This window comes from Podarcis cretensis, assembly GCF_951804945.1.
Source record: "Podarcis cretensis genome assembly, chromosome: 6".
NCBI classification, from domain to species: domain Eukaryota; kingdom Metazoa; phylum Chordata; class Lepidosauria; order Squamata; family Lacertidae; genus Podarcis; species Podarcis cretensis.
The window spans coordinates 2941505-2958438 of NC_137175.1; the positions used below are offsets into that span (position 1 = coordinate 2941505).

General features: G+C 46.7%; 1 protein-coding gene across 3 annotated transcripts in view; it reads left to right on the forward strand.

The window, feature by feature from the left end:
• Positions 1-16934, forward strand: part of NOL4L (nucleolar protein 4 like) — a gene marked incomplete at its 5' end in the record, with an annotated part of 138528 nt that overhangs the window by 35434 nt on the left and 86160 nt on the right. The window contains 3 exons of one of the 3 annotated variants that reach the window (XM_079979203.1): positions 2312-2534; positions 8703-8828; positions 13199-13354. In XM_079979203.1, the coding sequence (XP_079835329.1) occupies positions 8742-8828; positions 13199-13354 (243 nt within the window). Of the gene's footprint in view, positions 1-2311; positions 2535-8702; positions 8829-13198; positions 13355-16934 lie in introns of those variants that run through there. The other 2 variants (XM_079979201.1, XM_079979202.1) reach the window with 2 other exon arrangements.

Consider the following 16934-nt stretch of genomic DNA (forward strand, 5'->3'; position numbering starts at 1 on the left):
CAGTCCTGCTCCGCACACCCTCTTCTCTCCAGAGGGACAGCAGGCTTCTTAATCTGTTGCTCTCATTGCACCTTAAAGTATTTTGGCACAAGCCTTCGTGGACCAGAGCCTGCTTCGTCAGATGCCCAAAGCGTTATTCTCAGTTGGCAGATGGGTACAGAGAACATGTTCCACCTGCTAGACACCGGGGCCCAAAGCCATGATCTGCAAGTCGTCTTTTTTTAATGCAGAGCCGAAATGTACACAGACAGGAACAGAGCGCTCTGTTCACAGCAGCAGCCATTGGTGATAATACTGCCTTTCTAGCTGCAGTATGCTAGTTTAACACCTGGAAGGGAAGAAATGGGATTTTCCTGCTATAAGGGGGGAAACCAACAATGGAGGGCACTGTGGTTGCCCTGGGGGCGGCGGCAGGAGGAGCATATACCCTGGATGATGGGTGGGGAATTAGCAATGTGTGTGCTGGGATAGGGAAAAGGAGGAGGATTAGTGAGTACCACCCACTTGGGAACAGGAAATAGGACACTGGTATCATTGAGGGGAGGAGTGTTTTTCTGTTGGAGGCCCTGGTGACTCAAGAGGAAGGGAAAAACAAGGCACTGGAATAACTGGTAATGCAGGAGAATGGGGAACTGGCACCACGTGTGTGTAAGATTGTCACATTTGTCTGCAGACATTATCTGACCCTAGGCCGGCCTTCTCAGTGTTGCACCCTCTAGGTTGTACTGGTTTGGGGCTGATGGGATTTGTAGCCCAAAATATCCAGAGGGAACCAAGTCGGGGAAGGCTGTTGTCGTCTGAGCATATGCAGAGTTCTCTCCCCTCACATACCAAGGAGAATGGGGGGGGGGGAACCCATCGGGGCAAAGAAACAGTGGAATGTTTCAGACTCGGCTTGTCCACACTAGCGCCCCATGCCTAAAGAACATGGGTCCGAGAGGTTTTCTGTTTGCCTTGCTGATTTTCCCGGGGAAACCCCCACTTTACCACTGAATTGAAACAAACACCAGGAAACCTGATTGACGTTTGCTCCGATTCAGCAGTAAAGATTGGGTTTTCCTGGGGGAAAGTGGTGGGACGAGTGTGGACGAGCCCTTGGATGGGGGAAACCTGGATTCAGTTCCCCATTCACCCATGAAATTTACTGGGGGACATTTTTTTACCAGTTTAACCTATCTCACAAGGTGGCTCTGAGCATAAACATGGGATAACTTTAGGGGAAGTAGGGAAGGCGGTGTGTGTTAATTTGTCAGGTGCCATTGAGCGTTTGCAGAGTGCCTACGTTCTACTTTGGCAGGACCTTGTGTGCGGAAGCTGGGGAGATCAAGGAATGTCTGCCTTTCTCTGTCCCATCCAGCAAAACAGTGCTGTTGTGGGTCTCTGTTTGCAGTCTCAACCCACAGCTTTCACAAAGCACCCATGCACCCCACATGTGTGCTGTGCTGTGTACATGTGTGCCTTGCGCACCGTGATAACTTACACATACACTAGGACAACAAGTGGGGTGAACACTTTTGGGGGTTTAATCCTCCCACACTTATGGTGAAGAGACAAGAAGGCAAATGTGCGGTTGCATCTGTAACATTGGGGCCAGGTGGCAGCTCCCTACAAGGGAGAGAACAGTGGCTAACTTGTGAGATGGTGTTAAGTTGCAGAAAGGTGGCATGGCGGGGCAGTCAGTCGGAGAAAAGCAGCCAGTTTAGGCAAGGGTCACCCTGTGAGGTTGAAAGAGGAGCATTTGTTTTGTTTTGTAATTTTTTTTATTAGGAATTTCAAAATAACAATCCATCAAAAATACATCATTCTCATCCCCCCCCCATTTCCCCCTCGCCCTCCCCAAAAAGAGAAAAGCCCTCCCTCCCACCCTCCCCAGACTTTCCTCAGCTTCTCTCTCTGGTTTTTCAACACATGTTATTCTCTGCATGTTATAAAATTGCAAAGATCCTTATTTTATCTCTATATATGTTACCAGTAAAAAGTTTGTGTATGTTTATTCAAAACCTGCCAAGGAGTCCAATCCAGAGGAGCATTTGTTTTGGGGGATGTAGAGCTGAGCATCAGTCGGGGGTCTGTTAAAGGCCATGGCAAACAGGACCTGCAACAAAATGTTGCAGCGTGAAGCGATCTTGCCAGCCAGCCAGCCAGCCAGCCATGCCTTCCTCCGGGACAATACTCCATTACATCCTGCCTCCCCAATGCAGGAGAGGGGCATTAGGAGGAAGGGAATGGGAGAGGGAAGCGAGACTCTTGGGGAAACGTGAAATGGTGAAATGGCATGATACAAGATAAGAGGGAGAGAGAAGCCTGCCTGGGAGGAAAGGATAAGGGGAAGAAGAGGCTTTGGGGCCTGAGCAGGGGAGATGGCTGGAGGTTGCGGGGGGAGGACGGAAAAGGCCGCGGTGCCGTAATGCTGCAGTGCTGCACTCGCAAGATGGTATCTGCTTGTTGCATTGCATTCTGCTTTAAACAAGCAAGTGCTTAAAAAAAAGAAAAGAAAAGAAAAGTGGCTGTGGACAACATGAAACACTAAATAAGTAAAAACTCATTAAAACGTAACAAACGGGTCATGAATATTATTTTGTTTTACGTTGGTCTTGCGGAGCAACTGTCGTTCCCTCACGTTTTTGTGCTCGGCAAAGGCTGAGCAAGCCCCTCCTTGGCCCATAAATACAAGGAAAAATATCAGTCAATTAATTGCTTTTTCAATTACCGTAGCAGTTTGTGCAATGGAGCAGTTTAATAATAATAATAATAATAATAATAATAATAATAATAATAATAATATTTAAATTATTTATTAAGCTTGTTATCTTTCAAAAATTGATATTTGGGGTAGCTAAAGTGAATTGTTTTGGGAATGCACCCCCCCCCATGGCATGTTATAAACTGAGGTGAATATTGCCCCCTCCAATTTTCAGATTCGGAAGGGGGAACAAAATGGGGGATTGCCCATCGTCTGGCAAAGGGGCTGGTTGCGTGTGCCAGGAAAATGGCCGCTGTTGCGCCACAGTTTGGCTAGACCTTGAAGGAGGCCCACCATGGTAGTTTTTTTGGCTGCTTCCTCAGAGTGCGCACAGCTCATTCTTCCTCAAGAATGGCGGGGCGTGAGGTAAAGGCAGCTTCTCATTTTCCCAGATGACTTTCTGGGAAGCGTGGTCTCACCACCATAGCTGCCATTTTTTATTTTAAAAAAGAAGAGCCCTCTTTAAAGAACATGGCTGCCTGGTCCCTGTCTTTGATGTGCAAAGCAGCCTGAGTTTTGCAAGGGGACTGGCATCCCAGAAGAGGCAGACATTTCCAGAAACTCCAGGAGACGCTGGCATTTTCTGTTGCATTGTACCTCAGCGTCAAGTTTATTTTACTTAATTTACGACTGTAGCATAATAGCGTACATTACTTGGAGCGCACAAAAATCAAAATGATAAAATACAGAAATAAAAAAGACAGAAAAAATACAATCAATTAAAAAAAAAAAAGAACAAATCGAACCTTTACATAGCTTTCTTTCCTTTACTTATTTCCTTGACCACCTCACACCTCTCATTTTTGTATTCTAATTCAAATTGTTATTTCAGCAAATCCTTCCAACCTTGTTTTTATCTTAATAATTTGTCTTAATATACTATAATTTTACGTTCTCTCTTTCATCAATTCATTTTTACTTAATCCTTTATGTCATTTCTGCCAAAACCACATGATTTTCTTTTTCCAACATCTTTCTAACAATCCTTAATTTTACAATATTTTTGAAGATAAGCTTTAAATTTTTTCCAATCTTCTTCCACCGACTCTTCTCCTTGGTCCCGGATTCTGCCAGTCATCTCCGCCAGTTCCATGTATTCCATTCCCTTCATCTGCCATTCTTCCCGGGTGGGTAGATCTTATGTCTTCCAATACTTTGCAATAAGTATTCTTGCTGCTGTTGTGGCGTACATAAAAAAAGTTCTATCCTCCTTTCGCACCAATTGGCCGACCATGCCCAAGAGAAAGGCCTCTGGTTTCTTCTGGAAGGTATATTTAAATACCTTTTTCATTTCATTATAGATCATCTCCCAGAAGGTCTTAATCTTTGGGCATGTCCACCAAAGGTGAAAGAATGTGCCCTCAATCTCTTTACATACACCAAGTCCATCTCTTGGGTTTCCTGCCTAGTCAGGGACTGGGATGTGGGCCTGCCAGATTCCTCGATTCAATGCGCACCGTCTGCGGCCCAAGCCATGCTGGTTCCTTCACAATGAAATGGAGTCTGGGTACAAATAGCTGTCAGATAGATTTAGCTGAGATTCCTGCATTGCGGGGGGTTGGACTAGATCAGTGTTTCCCAACCTTGGGCCTCCAGCTGTTTTTGAACTACAACTCCCATCATCCCTGACTAGCAAGACCAGTGGCAAGGGATGATGGGAATTGTAGTCCAAAAACAGCTGGAGGCCCGAGGTTGGGAAACACTGGACTAGATGACTCCTGAGTCCCTTTCCCACTCTTAAGATTCTCTGATTGGAGGGGAAATGTGGGGAGACGTAGGGTGTTGAAGCAAAGAGAGGGACGGAGGCGACTGGGGAATCCATCCAGGGCATGTCTAGGTGCAAGAAACAGGAGCCATTTCAGCTGCCCGTCATGTCCTGGAGCCTAAAGACTTATAATAGCAAGTGAGGAAGGCTAGGCTTGTTTATTCAGAAGTGAGCCCGGTGGGGGTGACTCTCAGGGGAGTGTGTATGTCCTAAGACGTGCATTTCCTGTTCCCTTGAACTTGGGGATTTACTTATGAGTAGACACGCTTGGGTGGGTGGCGGGGTCACATTTATAATTGAAATGCCATTCCCTCACCATATATATATGTATATGTATATGTGTGTGTGTGTGTGTGTGTGTATATATATGGTGGCACTGCAGATGGTGACAGCAGTCATGAAATTAAAAGACGCCTGCTTCTTGGGAGGAAAGCAATGACAAACCTAGACAGCATCTTAAAAAGCAGAGACATCACCTTGCCAACAAAGGTCCATATAGTTAAAGCTGTGGTTTTCCCAGTAATGAGGTATGGAAGTGAGAGCTGGACCATAAAGAAGGCTGATTGCCGAAGAATGGATGCTTTTGAATTCTGGTGCTGGAGGAGACTCTTGAGAGTCCCATGGACTGCAAGAAGATCCAACCTCTCCATTCTGAAGGAAATCAGCTCACTGGAAGGACAGATCCTGAAGCTGAGGCTCCAATACTTTGGCCACCTCATGTGAAGGGAAGACTCCCTGGAAAAGGGAAAGATGTAGGGCACAAGGAGAAGGGGACGACAGAGGACAAGATGGTGGGACAGTGTTCTCGAAGCTACCAACATGAGTTTGACCAAACTGTGGGAGGCAGTGGAAGACAGGAGTGCCTGCCGTGCTCTGGTCCAGGGAGTCACGAAGAGGCGGACATGACTAAACAGCAACAACGACATATATATAGTGAGTGCCCATTGTTCCCCAGAGGCAGGGATATCCAACTCCAGATAAACTGCGATCTACTCATAGTATTAAAAAAACTGGCAGTTGGTTCCCCTCCCCCTTTTTTGGGGAGGGAGAAGGAGACCAGAGATCTACCAGGAACACCCCGTGATCTACCATTAGATCTCCCTCTTGGACACGCCTGCCCAGAGGGAAGCCACAAATGTGAAAGTAGTTGAATGCTAGTTTAGGTTTGGTGATTATATATAATATGTACATTTGCGTGTGTGTGGAGCCTGTGGGTGGTGGAAAGAAGAAGCGTGTTCTGTGTTGGCAGTGGAGGGGCTGCAACAGAAAGAAACAGCCAGATGGAAAGATGCGAAAGGCAGTGTAGATGAAAGGGAAAGAATATGAGAGTTGGAGGCAGGCGCTTCTAGGAAGCTGCTGTTTTCGGGTGGGATTCCATCATAAACTGGCAAATTGAGGTTGCACGATTATAGTTGGTTGGGAGGTCTTGTGCTTTTTGGATTTTTTGCTGTAAGGGAATCATAGAATCATAGAATCATGGAATCATAGAGTTGGAAGAGACCACAAGGGCCATCGAGTCCAACCCCCTGCCAAGCAGGAAACACCATCAGAGCACTCCTGACATATGGTTGTCAAGCCTCTGCTTAAAGACCTCCAAAGAAGGAGACTCCACAACACTCCTTGGCAGCAAATTCCACTGTCAAACAGCTCTTACTGTCAGGAAGTTCTTCCTAATGTTTAGGTGGAATCTTTTTTCTTGTAGTTTGGAACCATTGCTCCGTGTCCGCTTCTCTGGAGCAGCAGAAAACAACCTTTCTCCCTCCTCTATGTGACATCCTTTTATATATTTGAACATGGCTATCATATCACCCCTTAACCTCCTCTTCTCCAGGCTAAACATGCCCAGCTCCCTTAGCCGTTCTTCATAAGGCATCGTTTCCAGGCCTATGACCATTTTGGTTGCCCTCCTCTGGACACGTTCCAGTTTGTCAGTGTCCTTCTTGAACTGTGGTGCCCAGAACTGGACACAGTACTCCAGGTGAGGTCTGACCAGAGCAGAATACAGTGGCACTATTACTTCCCTTGATCTAGATGCTATACTCCTATTGATGCAGCCCAGAATTGCATTGGCTTTTTTAGCTGCCGCGTCACACTGTTGGCTCATGTCAAGTTTGTGGTCAACCAAGACTCCTAGATCCTTTTCACATGTACTGCTCTCAAGCCAGGTGTCCCCCATCTTGTATTTGTGCCTCTCATTTTTTTTGCCCAAGTGCAATACTTTACATTTCTCCCTGTTAAAATTCATCTTGTTTGTTTTGGCCCAGTTCTCTAATCTGTCAAGGTCGTTTTGAAGTGTGATCCTGTCCTCTGGGGTGTTAGCCACCCCTCCCAGTTTGGTGTCATCTGCAAATTTGATCAGGATGCCCTTGAGTCCATCATCCAAGTCGTTGATAAAGATGTTGAATAAGATGGGGAAATGGGTTCCAAGCTTCGGGTGCTCTTGTGCTCCCTTTCAGAGTAGTAGTCCTTAAGACTGTTTGGCTTTGGGCAGCTCAGCACTAATAATCTGTGGCAGAGTCCCCCCCATTTCTACTCTCTTTGTGTTTTCACTCCCCATATGGTTCTGCTAGCGCCAAGCAGCCCACAATTTGCCCACATGAGCTGAGAGGGAGGAAAGCCCCCCAGACTCCCCCTCTAATATATTCCCCTTTCGGGAATGCAAGTGAAAAAGATGTCCATACGTTTTTTCCATAAATAAACAAAATGGCTAGTTGCTGTTGGTATGGAGCCTATTGATACTGCTGCTACAAGCAGAGGGGGACTCAAATCCACTCCGCCGCCCCCTCCATCAAGGAAATGATTGTGCTATTCCTGAGAACACCCTTCCTACAGCCCAGTGGCGTAGCGTGGGTTATCAGCACCCGGGGCAAGGCAAGTAATTTGCGCCCCCTAACCCATGAATTGCGCCCCCTAACCCGTGGATTTCCCTAACCCCCAGATGTTGCGCCCGGTGCGGCCGGCCCCCCCTGCACCCCCCACGCTACGCCACTGCTACAGCCACCCAGCATACAGGCTTTTGCTTGAGGTTTGCTGGCCATCCCAGGATCAGCTATGGTGATGTGCTGCCCAAAACTACCAGGATTAATGCCAGTCATGGGGATGTCTGAATTCTTACGTATTTTCGTATAATGCAAAAGGTCTCACACTTGCACATTGAGTGGGAGAGGGTGGGGCAAGAGGAGGCTGGACTAATTTGGGTGCTGGGCAGTTCCTTTATAGGTTGCGTTTTAGAAAGTGTCTGGGCAAGAGTTGGCAGTTCTCCACTGTTTGGTATGTGAGAGGCCTCAGCGGAGATATCTGTTGATTTTCACTAGAAAACCAAAGTAAAGCGTGTGTTCAGCTTAGAGCCAAAAGAGAGACATGTTAGGTTTTTTTTTTTTTATAATGTGAAAGGCAGCGGTGAAGAAGAGAGAGAATGGCAGATTGTAAGGGTCTGTTGAAGGAAAGTTTAATGGGTTCCAATAGTAGCCAGGGGAGATACCATACCGCCCCCCCAAAAAAAACCCACCCCAAAACTGCCCCTGAGCCTTTGACGGTAGCCTGACATAGAAATTGAACAAGTGCTCCTACCACTTATTTCCAAGCCAGGGGAAAATTGAGCTTGTTAAATTTCTGGATGTCAGGCTCTGTTAAAGGCAGAGAAGCAGGGCCAGGGAGACTGCATTTAACCCTGACTGTAGCAAATTAACAGCCTTCTACACTCAGAAGCAAGTTGCATTGAGTTCAATGGGTCTTACTCCCAGCTGAGGGGATAGGATTGCAGCCTAAGCTGGAAATAGGGACACATAGCTGGGCTTCCATGGAACAGGCTTAGCTAGTTGTGGAATCTTCTGGAGACCTTTAAGGAGAGACAATAAATATGTCTTGCAAGGTACGATTTATGTGTAGGGTGTCCAGGAGGAGGTTGGGCTTAGAGAAGTGTCTTTAAGGTCCGAGGCAAGACTGAAGCCTGAGTGACCGCTATTCTTACCCACCAATTTTTTTATCAGGAATGGTAACTTGTTGTGGGAGGGGAGGGATCCTGACAAGTGAACAGCATCTGATCTGATAATTTACAGAGGGACTTGGGCCAAAAAAAGAAGTTGGGTTCTTGCCCTCAAGGTCTTGAAAGTCAGTTAGGTTGTCAGGGAGGAAACACTAAGAGAGCGTGTGTCCGTCCGTTTTCATTTTGTGACACTTTGTCATTCCTCTTAGACTGAAATTGCTAATGAGGGGCAGAAAATAAGCCCAAGAATGAAGAAGCAGACGTTGAAGAGGCAGGCAGATAGAGGAGGTGCAGATGCTGGAAGCTCTATTGCCACCTCCAAGGATTCAGAAAAGGTAACAGGTTCAAGCAGCGGCCTGTAAAACTGTCAGCATATTTGTCTGTCCCCCTAACCCTGCCTCACCACCCAGAAGTAGTACTGAATGGTATCTAAGAACCCAGAAAGTTCCCTGTTCAGACCTCATCTCTGCCCACACCTGCACAAAGGGCATGATAATATTACTAGCAATCATCATCATCCCCCCATCCTCTTGGTGCAAGGTATGGGCTTGCCTGAGAGATAACCTAGTGAAATGTCAGGGAGCTCAGGATTCTTTCTACCTCTATTCAACAACAAAATAATAAAATAATATTTAAAACAGTATAATAAATTTAATATTGGCAGCGTTTTTACTGGTCCTACTTCTCTTAGAAGTAGAAGTATTCATATATCTTTTGTGCAAGTTTCTCGGTTGCACAGAGAATGTAAATACAGCTAAGTAGTCAATGCTGTTAAGGGTTAGGTGTGCTGAAGTCTGTTGAGGTCACTGGACTTGAGGTCACTCTGCATAAGACTAGCCTGCAAATCTTCCTTAGAGTGCTGAGAAAGAGAATGTCCCATTTGAAAACATGAGGTGGGATTAGTTTTGCCCTCATCTATGACACAGTTTGCTTCACTTTATACTGAAATGAAAGATTTCTTGCATTAAGCACTGATCTGAAAAAGAAATCTCTCAAGGGTCTGGTTACAGCAAGGGTTTGTTAAGTACATAAGGAGGAACGTAGAAGCTCCTTTATAGTGTGTCAGGCCGATGACATTCTTCATGCAGTATTGTCTAAGTTGATTGACAGTGGTTCTTTAGAGTTTCAGATCGGGCTCTTTCCCTGTGAAAGTACAAAGGCTTGTTAGAAGAGTAATTAAATATGTAGTTGTGTACGCAGTTGCATGACTGCATGAGAGCCCTTGTGGATTAGGCTAAATACAAGAAGTGCAAAAACAGTATAAATGCAGCTGCCTACCCTTGCTGTTAGAGGGACGCGGGTGGTGCTGTGGGTAAAACCTCAGCGCCTAGGACTTGCCAATCGTATGGTCGGCGGTTCGAATCCCCGCGGCGGGGTGAGCTCCCGTTGTTCGGTCCCAGCTCCTGCCCACCTAGCAGTTCGAAAGCACCCCTAAGTGCAAGTAGATAAATAGGGACCGCTTTATAGCGGGAAGGTAAACGGCGTTTCCGTGTGCTGCGCTGGTGCTGGCTCACCAGCTGCAGCTTCGTCACGCTGGCCACGTGACCTGGAAGTGTCTCCGGACAGCGCTGGCCCCCGGCCTCTTAAGCGAGATGGGCGCGCAACCCCAGAGTCGGTCACGACTGGCCCGTACGGGCAGGGGTACCTTTACCTTTACCTTTACCCTTGCTGTTGTCTCCAATGTCTGGTATTCGGAGGTATACTGACGCTGAATATGGAGGTTCTATTTAGATATCATGGCCAATAGTTATTGGTTGACGCCCTCCATCAATTTGTTCAACTTTTGTTTTTAAAGCCATTGTAAGCCAGTGGCCATCACCGCATCTCAGCAGTGAATTCTGTGTAATTTTTGTGAATGAGTGGTTTCTGTGAATGCAGACAACAGCACACTCACATGTGTGCACAAACTCTGAGCCAGCTGTAGTTGACAGCCAGTGACACCTTAATTGCATATTTTCTATGAGCTCCTCAGCACCCTTATCTGGCGTGTTGAAAAATCCACACTGTAAGAGCATGATTTCCAATCTTTAGACAAAGTATGCCTGCCTCATTCCTTCAAGATCTCGTTTTCCACCAGCTTTCGTGGCACACGAGCTGTGGGTGTGGCACAAATAACTAGCTAGGGAACAAGGTATGCCTCCTTTCCCTTGGCAAGTCTTGCCAGGATGAGCCAGCGCCCTTTATGTCAGACAGATAAGATGCTCAGTGGCATTCGCCTCTTCTGTCCTGCTGCCACATGGCTGGTTTAGAGCATCCTGTACTTGCACTCCAAGCTTAGCTGCACTGCTACTGTTTGGCTGTATGTCAGAGAGAGAGAGAGAAAATGAATGTGAAATCTGGGAAAGGTCAGAGGCGGGGAGGAGGGTGACTCAGTCCTGTTCCTCCAGGGATCCTGGCCTCAAGGTGAAAAAGGTGCCCTGCTTATTGGTCTAGACGGCGTGTGTGTGTGCACATGTGTGTTGATGGAAGCACCTGTCTAGCCTGCTCCCTGCCCTAGCTCTCTTTCTGCAAGCTGAAACATCCTTCTATAGTAGAGCAATGCTTGGCATGCTCATTCAGCACACTGGACATCTGCAATACACATGGGGAGCACTTGGTGCTCTAAATGGCAGGCCAGCCAACAAGTCAGGTCAGTTATGTAGTAATCATAGAATCATAGAATCCTAGAGTTGGAAGAGACCACAAGGGCCATCGAGTCCAACCCCCTGCCAAGCAGGAAACACCATCAGAGCACTCCTGACATATGGTTGTCAAGCCTCTGCTTAAAGACCTCCAAAGAAGGAGACTCCACAACACTCCTTGGCAGCAAATTCCACTGTCAAACAGCTCTTACTGTCAGGAAGTTCTTCCTAATGTTTAGGTGGAATCTTTTTTCTTGTAGTTTGGAACCATTGCTCCGTGTCCGCTTCTCTGGAGCAGCAGAAAACAACCTTTCTCCCTCCTCTATGTGACATCCTTTTATATATTTGAACATGGCTATCATATCACCCCTTAACCTCCTCTTCTCCAGGCTAAACATGCCCAGCTCCCTTAGCCGTTCTTCATAAGGCATCGTTTCCAGGCCTATGACCATTTTGGTTGCCCTCCTCTGGACACGTTCCAGTTTGTCAGTGTCCTTCTTGAACTGTGGTGCCCAGAACTGGACACAGTACTCCAGGTGAGGTCTGACCAGAGCAGAATACAGTGGCACTATTACTTCCCTTGATCTAGATGCTATACTCCTATTGATGCAGCCCAGAATTGCATTGGCTTTTTTAGCTGCTGCGTCACACTGTTGGCTCATGTCAAGTTTATGGTCAACCAAGACTCCTAGATCCTTTTCACATGTACTGCTCTCAAGCCAGGTAATGAGAAGGACACCCAGGCACCTTTCTCGAAACTGCAGCTTTCTTTTCTTTTTTGCCATAAAACAAGTTTCTAGCCCTTATGTTTACAAGGAACAACACGTGGAGAATGTTCTGGCCCATCAACCAGCTTTCAAGATTTGGCCAATGAGTGCTAAGACTTCAGAACAAAGTTGTGGGCAGTTGGCTTACATGCATACATTTTTTGTATTGATTTACAAGGCCCTTTATTTCTCTCCTTCCCAGACACTACAGAATTTCTAGCTGGGCAGGGTTCATGCTGGTGGCACATTGTTAAAGGAGGGGGTTGAGAGTTCAAAACACTTAGCAAATAGATTTAGAGTTGATAGGTTAATCACCAAAAGTTTTCATTGATTTCGTGAACTGAATCCAATATGAATTTGTAAGGGCAAAATGTTAATTGTGCAACTATTTTTTTTAAGACAGCGTTGGGGAACCACTGTGGAAATCACATAACATCATTGGAGTTCAGGTGGATCCGTCCCTGCTAGGAAGCAGCGGGACTTGCATTTGGCACTGCATTTAAGCAGTGTTGGACGCAAGCTCCCTTTGCAAGGGAACAATTGGGAGTGCATTCTTTAAGCCAGTGGTCTCTTGCAAGAGTCCTTGAATTTGGCACTATGTAAAATCAGCACCAAGTACAAATCCTGCTGTTTCCATCAGTAATAGGATCCCTCCAGGAGCTCTTGTTTTAAGGGCATCTGTCAAGTTTTGTGAGTATGGGGTGTGTGTGTGTGTGTGTGCTGCTGGAGAGGCTCTGGTATGCTACCATATTAAAGAATGAAGAAAACCTTAATAAATATGTCACCTATCTTCTAAGCTCGAGTGGTAGATGCTTACTTAATAAATCCTACATAATTTTACGTTTCTTTCAATATATCAGGAAGTCGCTTCTCTTGATAATGTGCAACTTGGTTGAAATTGCTCGATTAAAAGGCAGGTGTTTAACAACTAGCAGTTCTTTTGCTGATTAATAGCCAGCATTGTGTAGCCAGCAGGGGGGCGATGGAGGTGGCCCAGACAAAAAACAACAACCCCAGTCCCGTTGATGAGATTGCTATAAATAAGAAGAGGGGGATTTCTTCATGGGTTCTCCTGCTTTCACCTCACCCATTTTGCCTTTGGTCTCTGGCGGCGGCAGAAGCAGCAGCAAATATCAAACTCCTTGCCCTGATAGGAACCTCCTCAGACACCCCTCCTCCTTACACCTTCAGACCTTGGCAGGAGTGGGTTTCTGTTTTTCTCCCTTTCCCTCCCTCTGCTCATATTATCCTGCAGCCCTTTTCTTCACCTCTGTCACCCATTCCTGAGACTAACTTGACTTGCCTGCGCTGTTGTAGGGGGCAGATGGTCTGTCGGAGCCCGAGGGCATCGCTCTCAAGCGCGTCGCTGTGGTGGAAGATTTCTTTGACATCATCTACTCGATGCATGTGGAGAGCTCGGCGGAGCCAGGCAAAGCACCCAAACATGCCGGGCAGAAGAAGACCTACCGGGCGGTGAGATTCCTGTCTTTGTACTACTGACAGAGGCCCCCAATGGGCCAGTGGCCACATCCCACTATGCCCTCCTTTTCACACACCCAGAGGGGGGCGGACTAGGGAACAGGCTCCTGCATGGGAGAAGGACTGGCTAAGAGGGATCAGAGTGGGCATCAGTGGAAGAAGGGTGGGGGGAGAGGAGATGGCCATGGCAGATGTGCTTAGAGAAGGGAGGGGCCAGGCATGAGCATCATGGCACGGGGAACGCAGTGACCAGCCATGCAGGGTGAAAAGAAAATGCTCCTTAAACAAAGGAAGGACTCCGCCACTCAGCCTATGGAACGTCTTGCCACAGCTTAGCAATACTTAAGAGATATATAATGTTTCCTGAGCACTCAAAGGTGTTTCACGGGCATTGTCTCGGGTCCTTACAACAGCCCTACGATGTGGATCATCATCATCATCAGTAGTATTAAAGAAATACGGCGAATGGAATTGGGTAGGAGGCCGAAGCTGGAAAGATGGTAGATTGCCTAAGACCGCCTCATGCATTTATGGTGGTCTTTTGCAGCTCATACACTGCTCTGGCTCTGCTGTAATGGATTTTGTGATAGGTTATTAGCATAAACGGCTTTAAAAAGAATTAGGACAAATGCTAAAGAGACCTAGTAGCTCTTGGGCTACTGTGATAACCGTACATGCAAACTTCATATTCTGAGACAGGGAGGGTATTTTCAGGCAGGCCAGGTATGTTTTTTCTGCCTCACATTTGGTGTTGTCTGTAGAACTCAGCATGCCGGTTGCTGGTTTGTTTGTTTTTTTAAAAAGCAGGTGTCTACTCCTCAGTGCTGCAGACCTAGCTTAGATCTGCATGTGTGATCATGGTATCTTCTCAGAAGGTTCCAGTCTTCTTAAGCCAGAAATCAGAAGGCAGGACGTCAAAAACTCTTAGCTAACTTTTTGCCCTTCCCCTTCATAAGCAGAAGAAGACGATGGCATCCCCAGAATAAGCGAGTGCATATAGATTGGCTTGAGGTTTTTAAAAGTTATTTTTATTAAATGCAGATTTAAGCATAAGCAGAATCACCACAGGTTAGAAATATTGAAACAGACACAGAAAGGGGGCCAGAGACATCAGTAATATATTCCAAACTTTTGGTATAACGGAAATAATAACAAGTCTATAGAACTGAAAACACCACTGACATGGGAATAGATTGGCTTAATTGACATTATTTATTCAAGATGCAGAATTCAGTTTTCCTTGGCCCAGACGGTTAGTTTTCCTAGGACATACAGTCCTCCGTTTTGCTATCTCCTACTGCTTGCAGAATCTCCCAGAGGTTCCAGTAGGATGCTGACTAGAGGGACAGGTGGCCCCGTTGTGCACATTAAAATTATACGCCAAGCAAATTTGGACAACAGATTGGGAGAATCCAGCAGTTGTCATGCCCGTACTCCTGAAATGAATGTTTCATTTAAATTTTGATGTAACATTTTATGCTTGCTTCTCAGCTTTCATTGCTAAATGCTCCTGTGTGGTGGGCTATACATTTATGTTATTCATTGAAGTATTTATCAAATTGAGTGACTGTTATTCAATTGAATGAATGTTATTTATTCAGTTGTTATCATTAGTAATAACACATGCTTCCCTGTCCCTTCCCATGTAACATGCTCAATCTCTTTCCATATATCCCTATTTCAGTCACATTAGCTAGACTGGGGATGAATTGGCCCCCAGGGTCTTGCTAGTAGGAGAACATCGGGGCAGCTTCTGCCTCTACCTTCTCTTTCTTTACTCGGGGCCTACAATCTCTTGCCTAATTCTTTGCTGCTCTGTTTATTCCTGGGGCACCGAGCAACTGAATGCAGCAAGCGAGGCGTTCCGAGGGCTGCACAGCTTGCAGCTCTTGCACTGTGGTTTCCTGTGACATTTGGATTTCTGCTTGAAAAATTGCAAGGCAGCCATGGCCCCCCTACCTCTCCCAGCAATTTGGTTGCTGCTGGAGATCCAGGGGGCTAAATGTGCAGCTGAAGACTCAGCTTCTCTCTCTCTCTCTCTCTCTCTCTCTCTCTCTCTCTCTCTCTCTCTCCTCTTCACCAGAGCCCATCCTCCACAGGGCACATGGCTGCCTGACTTCCTGCAATGCAGGCCTGTCCCTCCCTTCCCCAGCTGGGCTCTGTTTGCCTCTGGCATATTTCCCAGGGAGCAAAGAGCTCCTGTTCATATTCCCTGTCCCCTAATAGAGGCTGCAGGTTGGGCAACCTGGAGGCTGCCCCTGTCGTTGCCTCTGCACGCAGCCAGCAAAGCTATTGTCTGTGCCGATTTTCTCTGCCTATCGGCGGATGACCTCTCCATAATGGAAGAGGGCAAGGCCACCAGTACAACTACAATTCAGGAAACTTTCTGCTTGTTTCGACAGTAGACAGCTCTGGCCCTCCCCCAATTCCTTCAGTTTGGCTCCGGGGAGTGCTAATCTATGCCTTTCACAGCCTCAGGGGAGTAGCCTGGATCTGCCTGCTTTTCTCAGGCCAGCTCTGCTGCGCTCCACCCCTCTGCTTGAGCTGATCTCATCACATTAGCAGGCCTGTATCCCCTCCTGACCTGGGAGGGCTCTGAGCCATCTTCCCTTTCTGGTGCCCCCATCGGGGATGCCGCACTGGACCAGAATTAATATTGAGATGCCAGATTCAGGGGTGAACCCTGTCTCGGTGGGAGGGACTCTGCTGCCACCTCTGTCGGTGCTTGCCCACCCCAGCACTGTGTCTCTGGGTTGAACCACTTCAGAATGCAGGTGAGGGGTCCGCGTGATAAAATGAGCCCCCATGCCAAAATGGTAAAATTAAATTCAAAAGTACCCTGAACATAAAAAAGCTAGGGAAGATTTTTAAAAAAGGCCTAGCCTTCTATGCAGTAGGCTACATTTGTGCATGTAGGGATTTTCATGGCAGAGGGAGCGTTAGGTGTGAGTTGCTAGCTGCAGTCTGAAGTGGCACACCCCAAGACGCAGGTTTGCTACCTCTGTGAGAACTAGGCCAGATTCAGCAGAGAGTTCGTCTTTGTCTTCCACTTCCAGAGGGCAGCCAATCAGGTTGATAATTTGGAGCTGGAGGTAATTCTCTGCTTGCTTAGGTAGGCTATCAGAAATAAATTAGCTGACTGTTTGCAAGAAAGGGCCCCATGGGGGGGACGGGGACTGGCAGAGTGCTGCAGTCTGGTGTCCCTAATATGGGGAAGTGCAAGAAAGGTACTTCTTCAAAAGAAATTAAAGAGGTGGCAGAGAAATCATTGTACTACATAGCTACCTGCCTCAGGAGTGGGCTTTGTGATAAACTAAATAAACACAGTGAATGTAACCCCATATCAGGCAATCCAGCTGCCTTCTGCCTAGGATGACACTGTGCTTAGTTTCTGAAAGGGTCCTGGGACTCAACAGAGCGGCCACTTAAGCCCCATCACAGATTTGCATAAATTAGCATATATAGCCGTTTACTAACGTATTTGCTAATTTATATGTAAAGGTGCAATATGTACTGTTTGGGTTCTATCCAAAGTAGTGCTGAGTAATGCATCCCATCGGCACAATGATTTCTG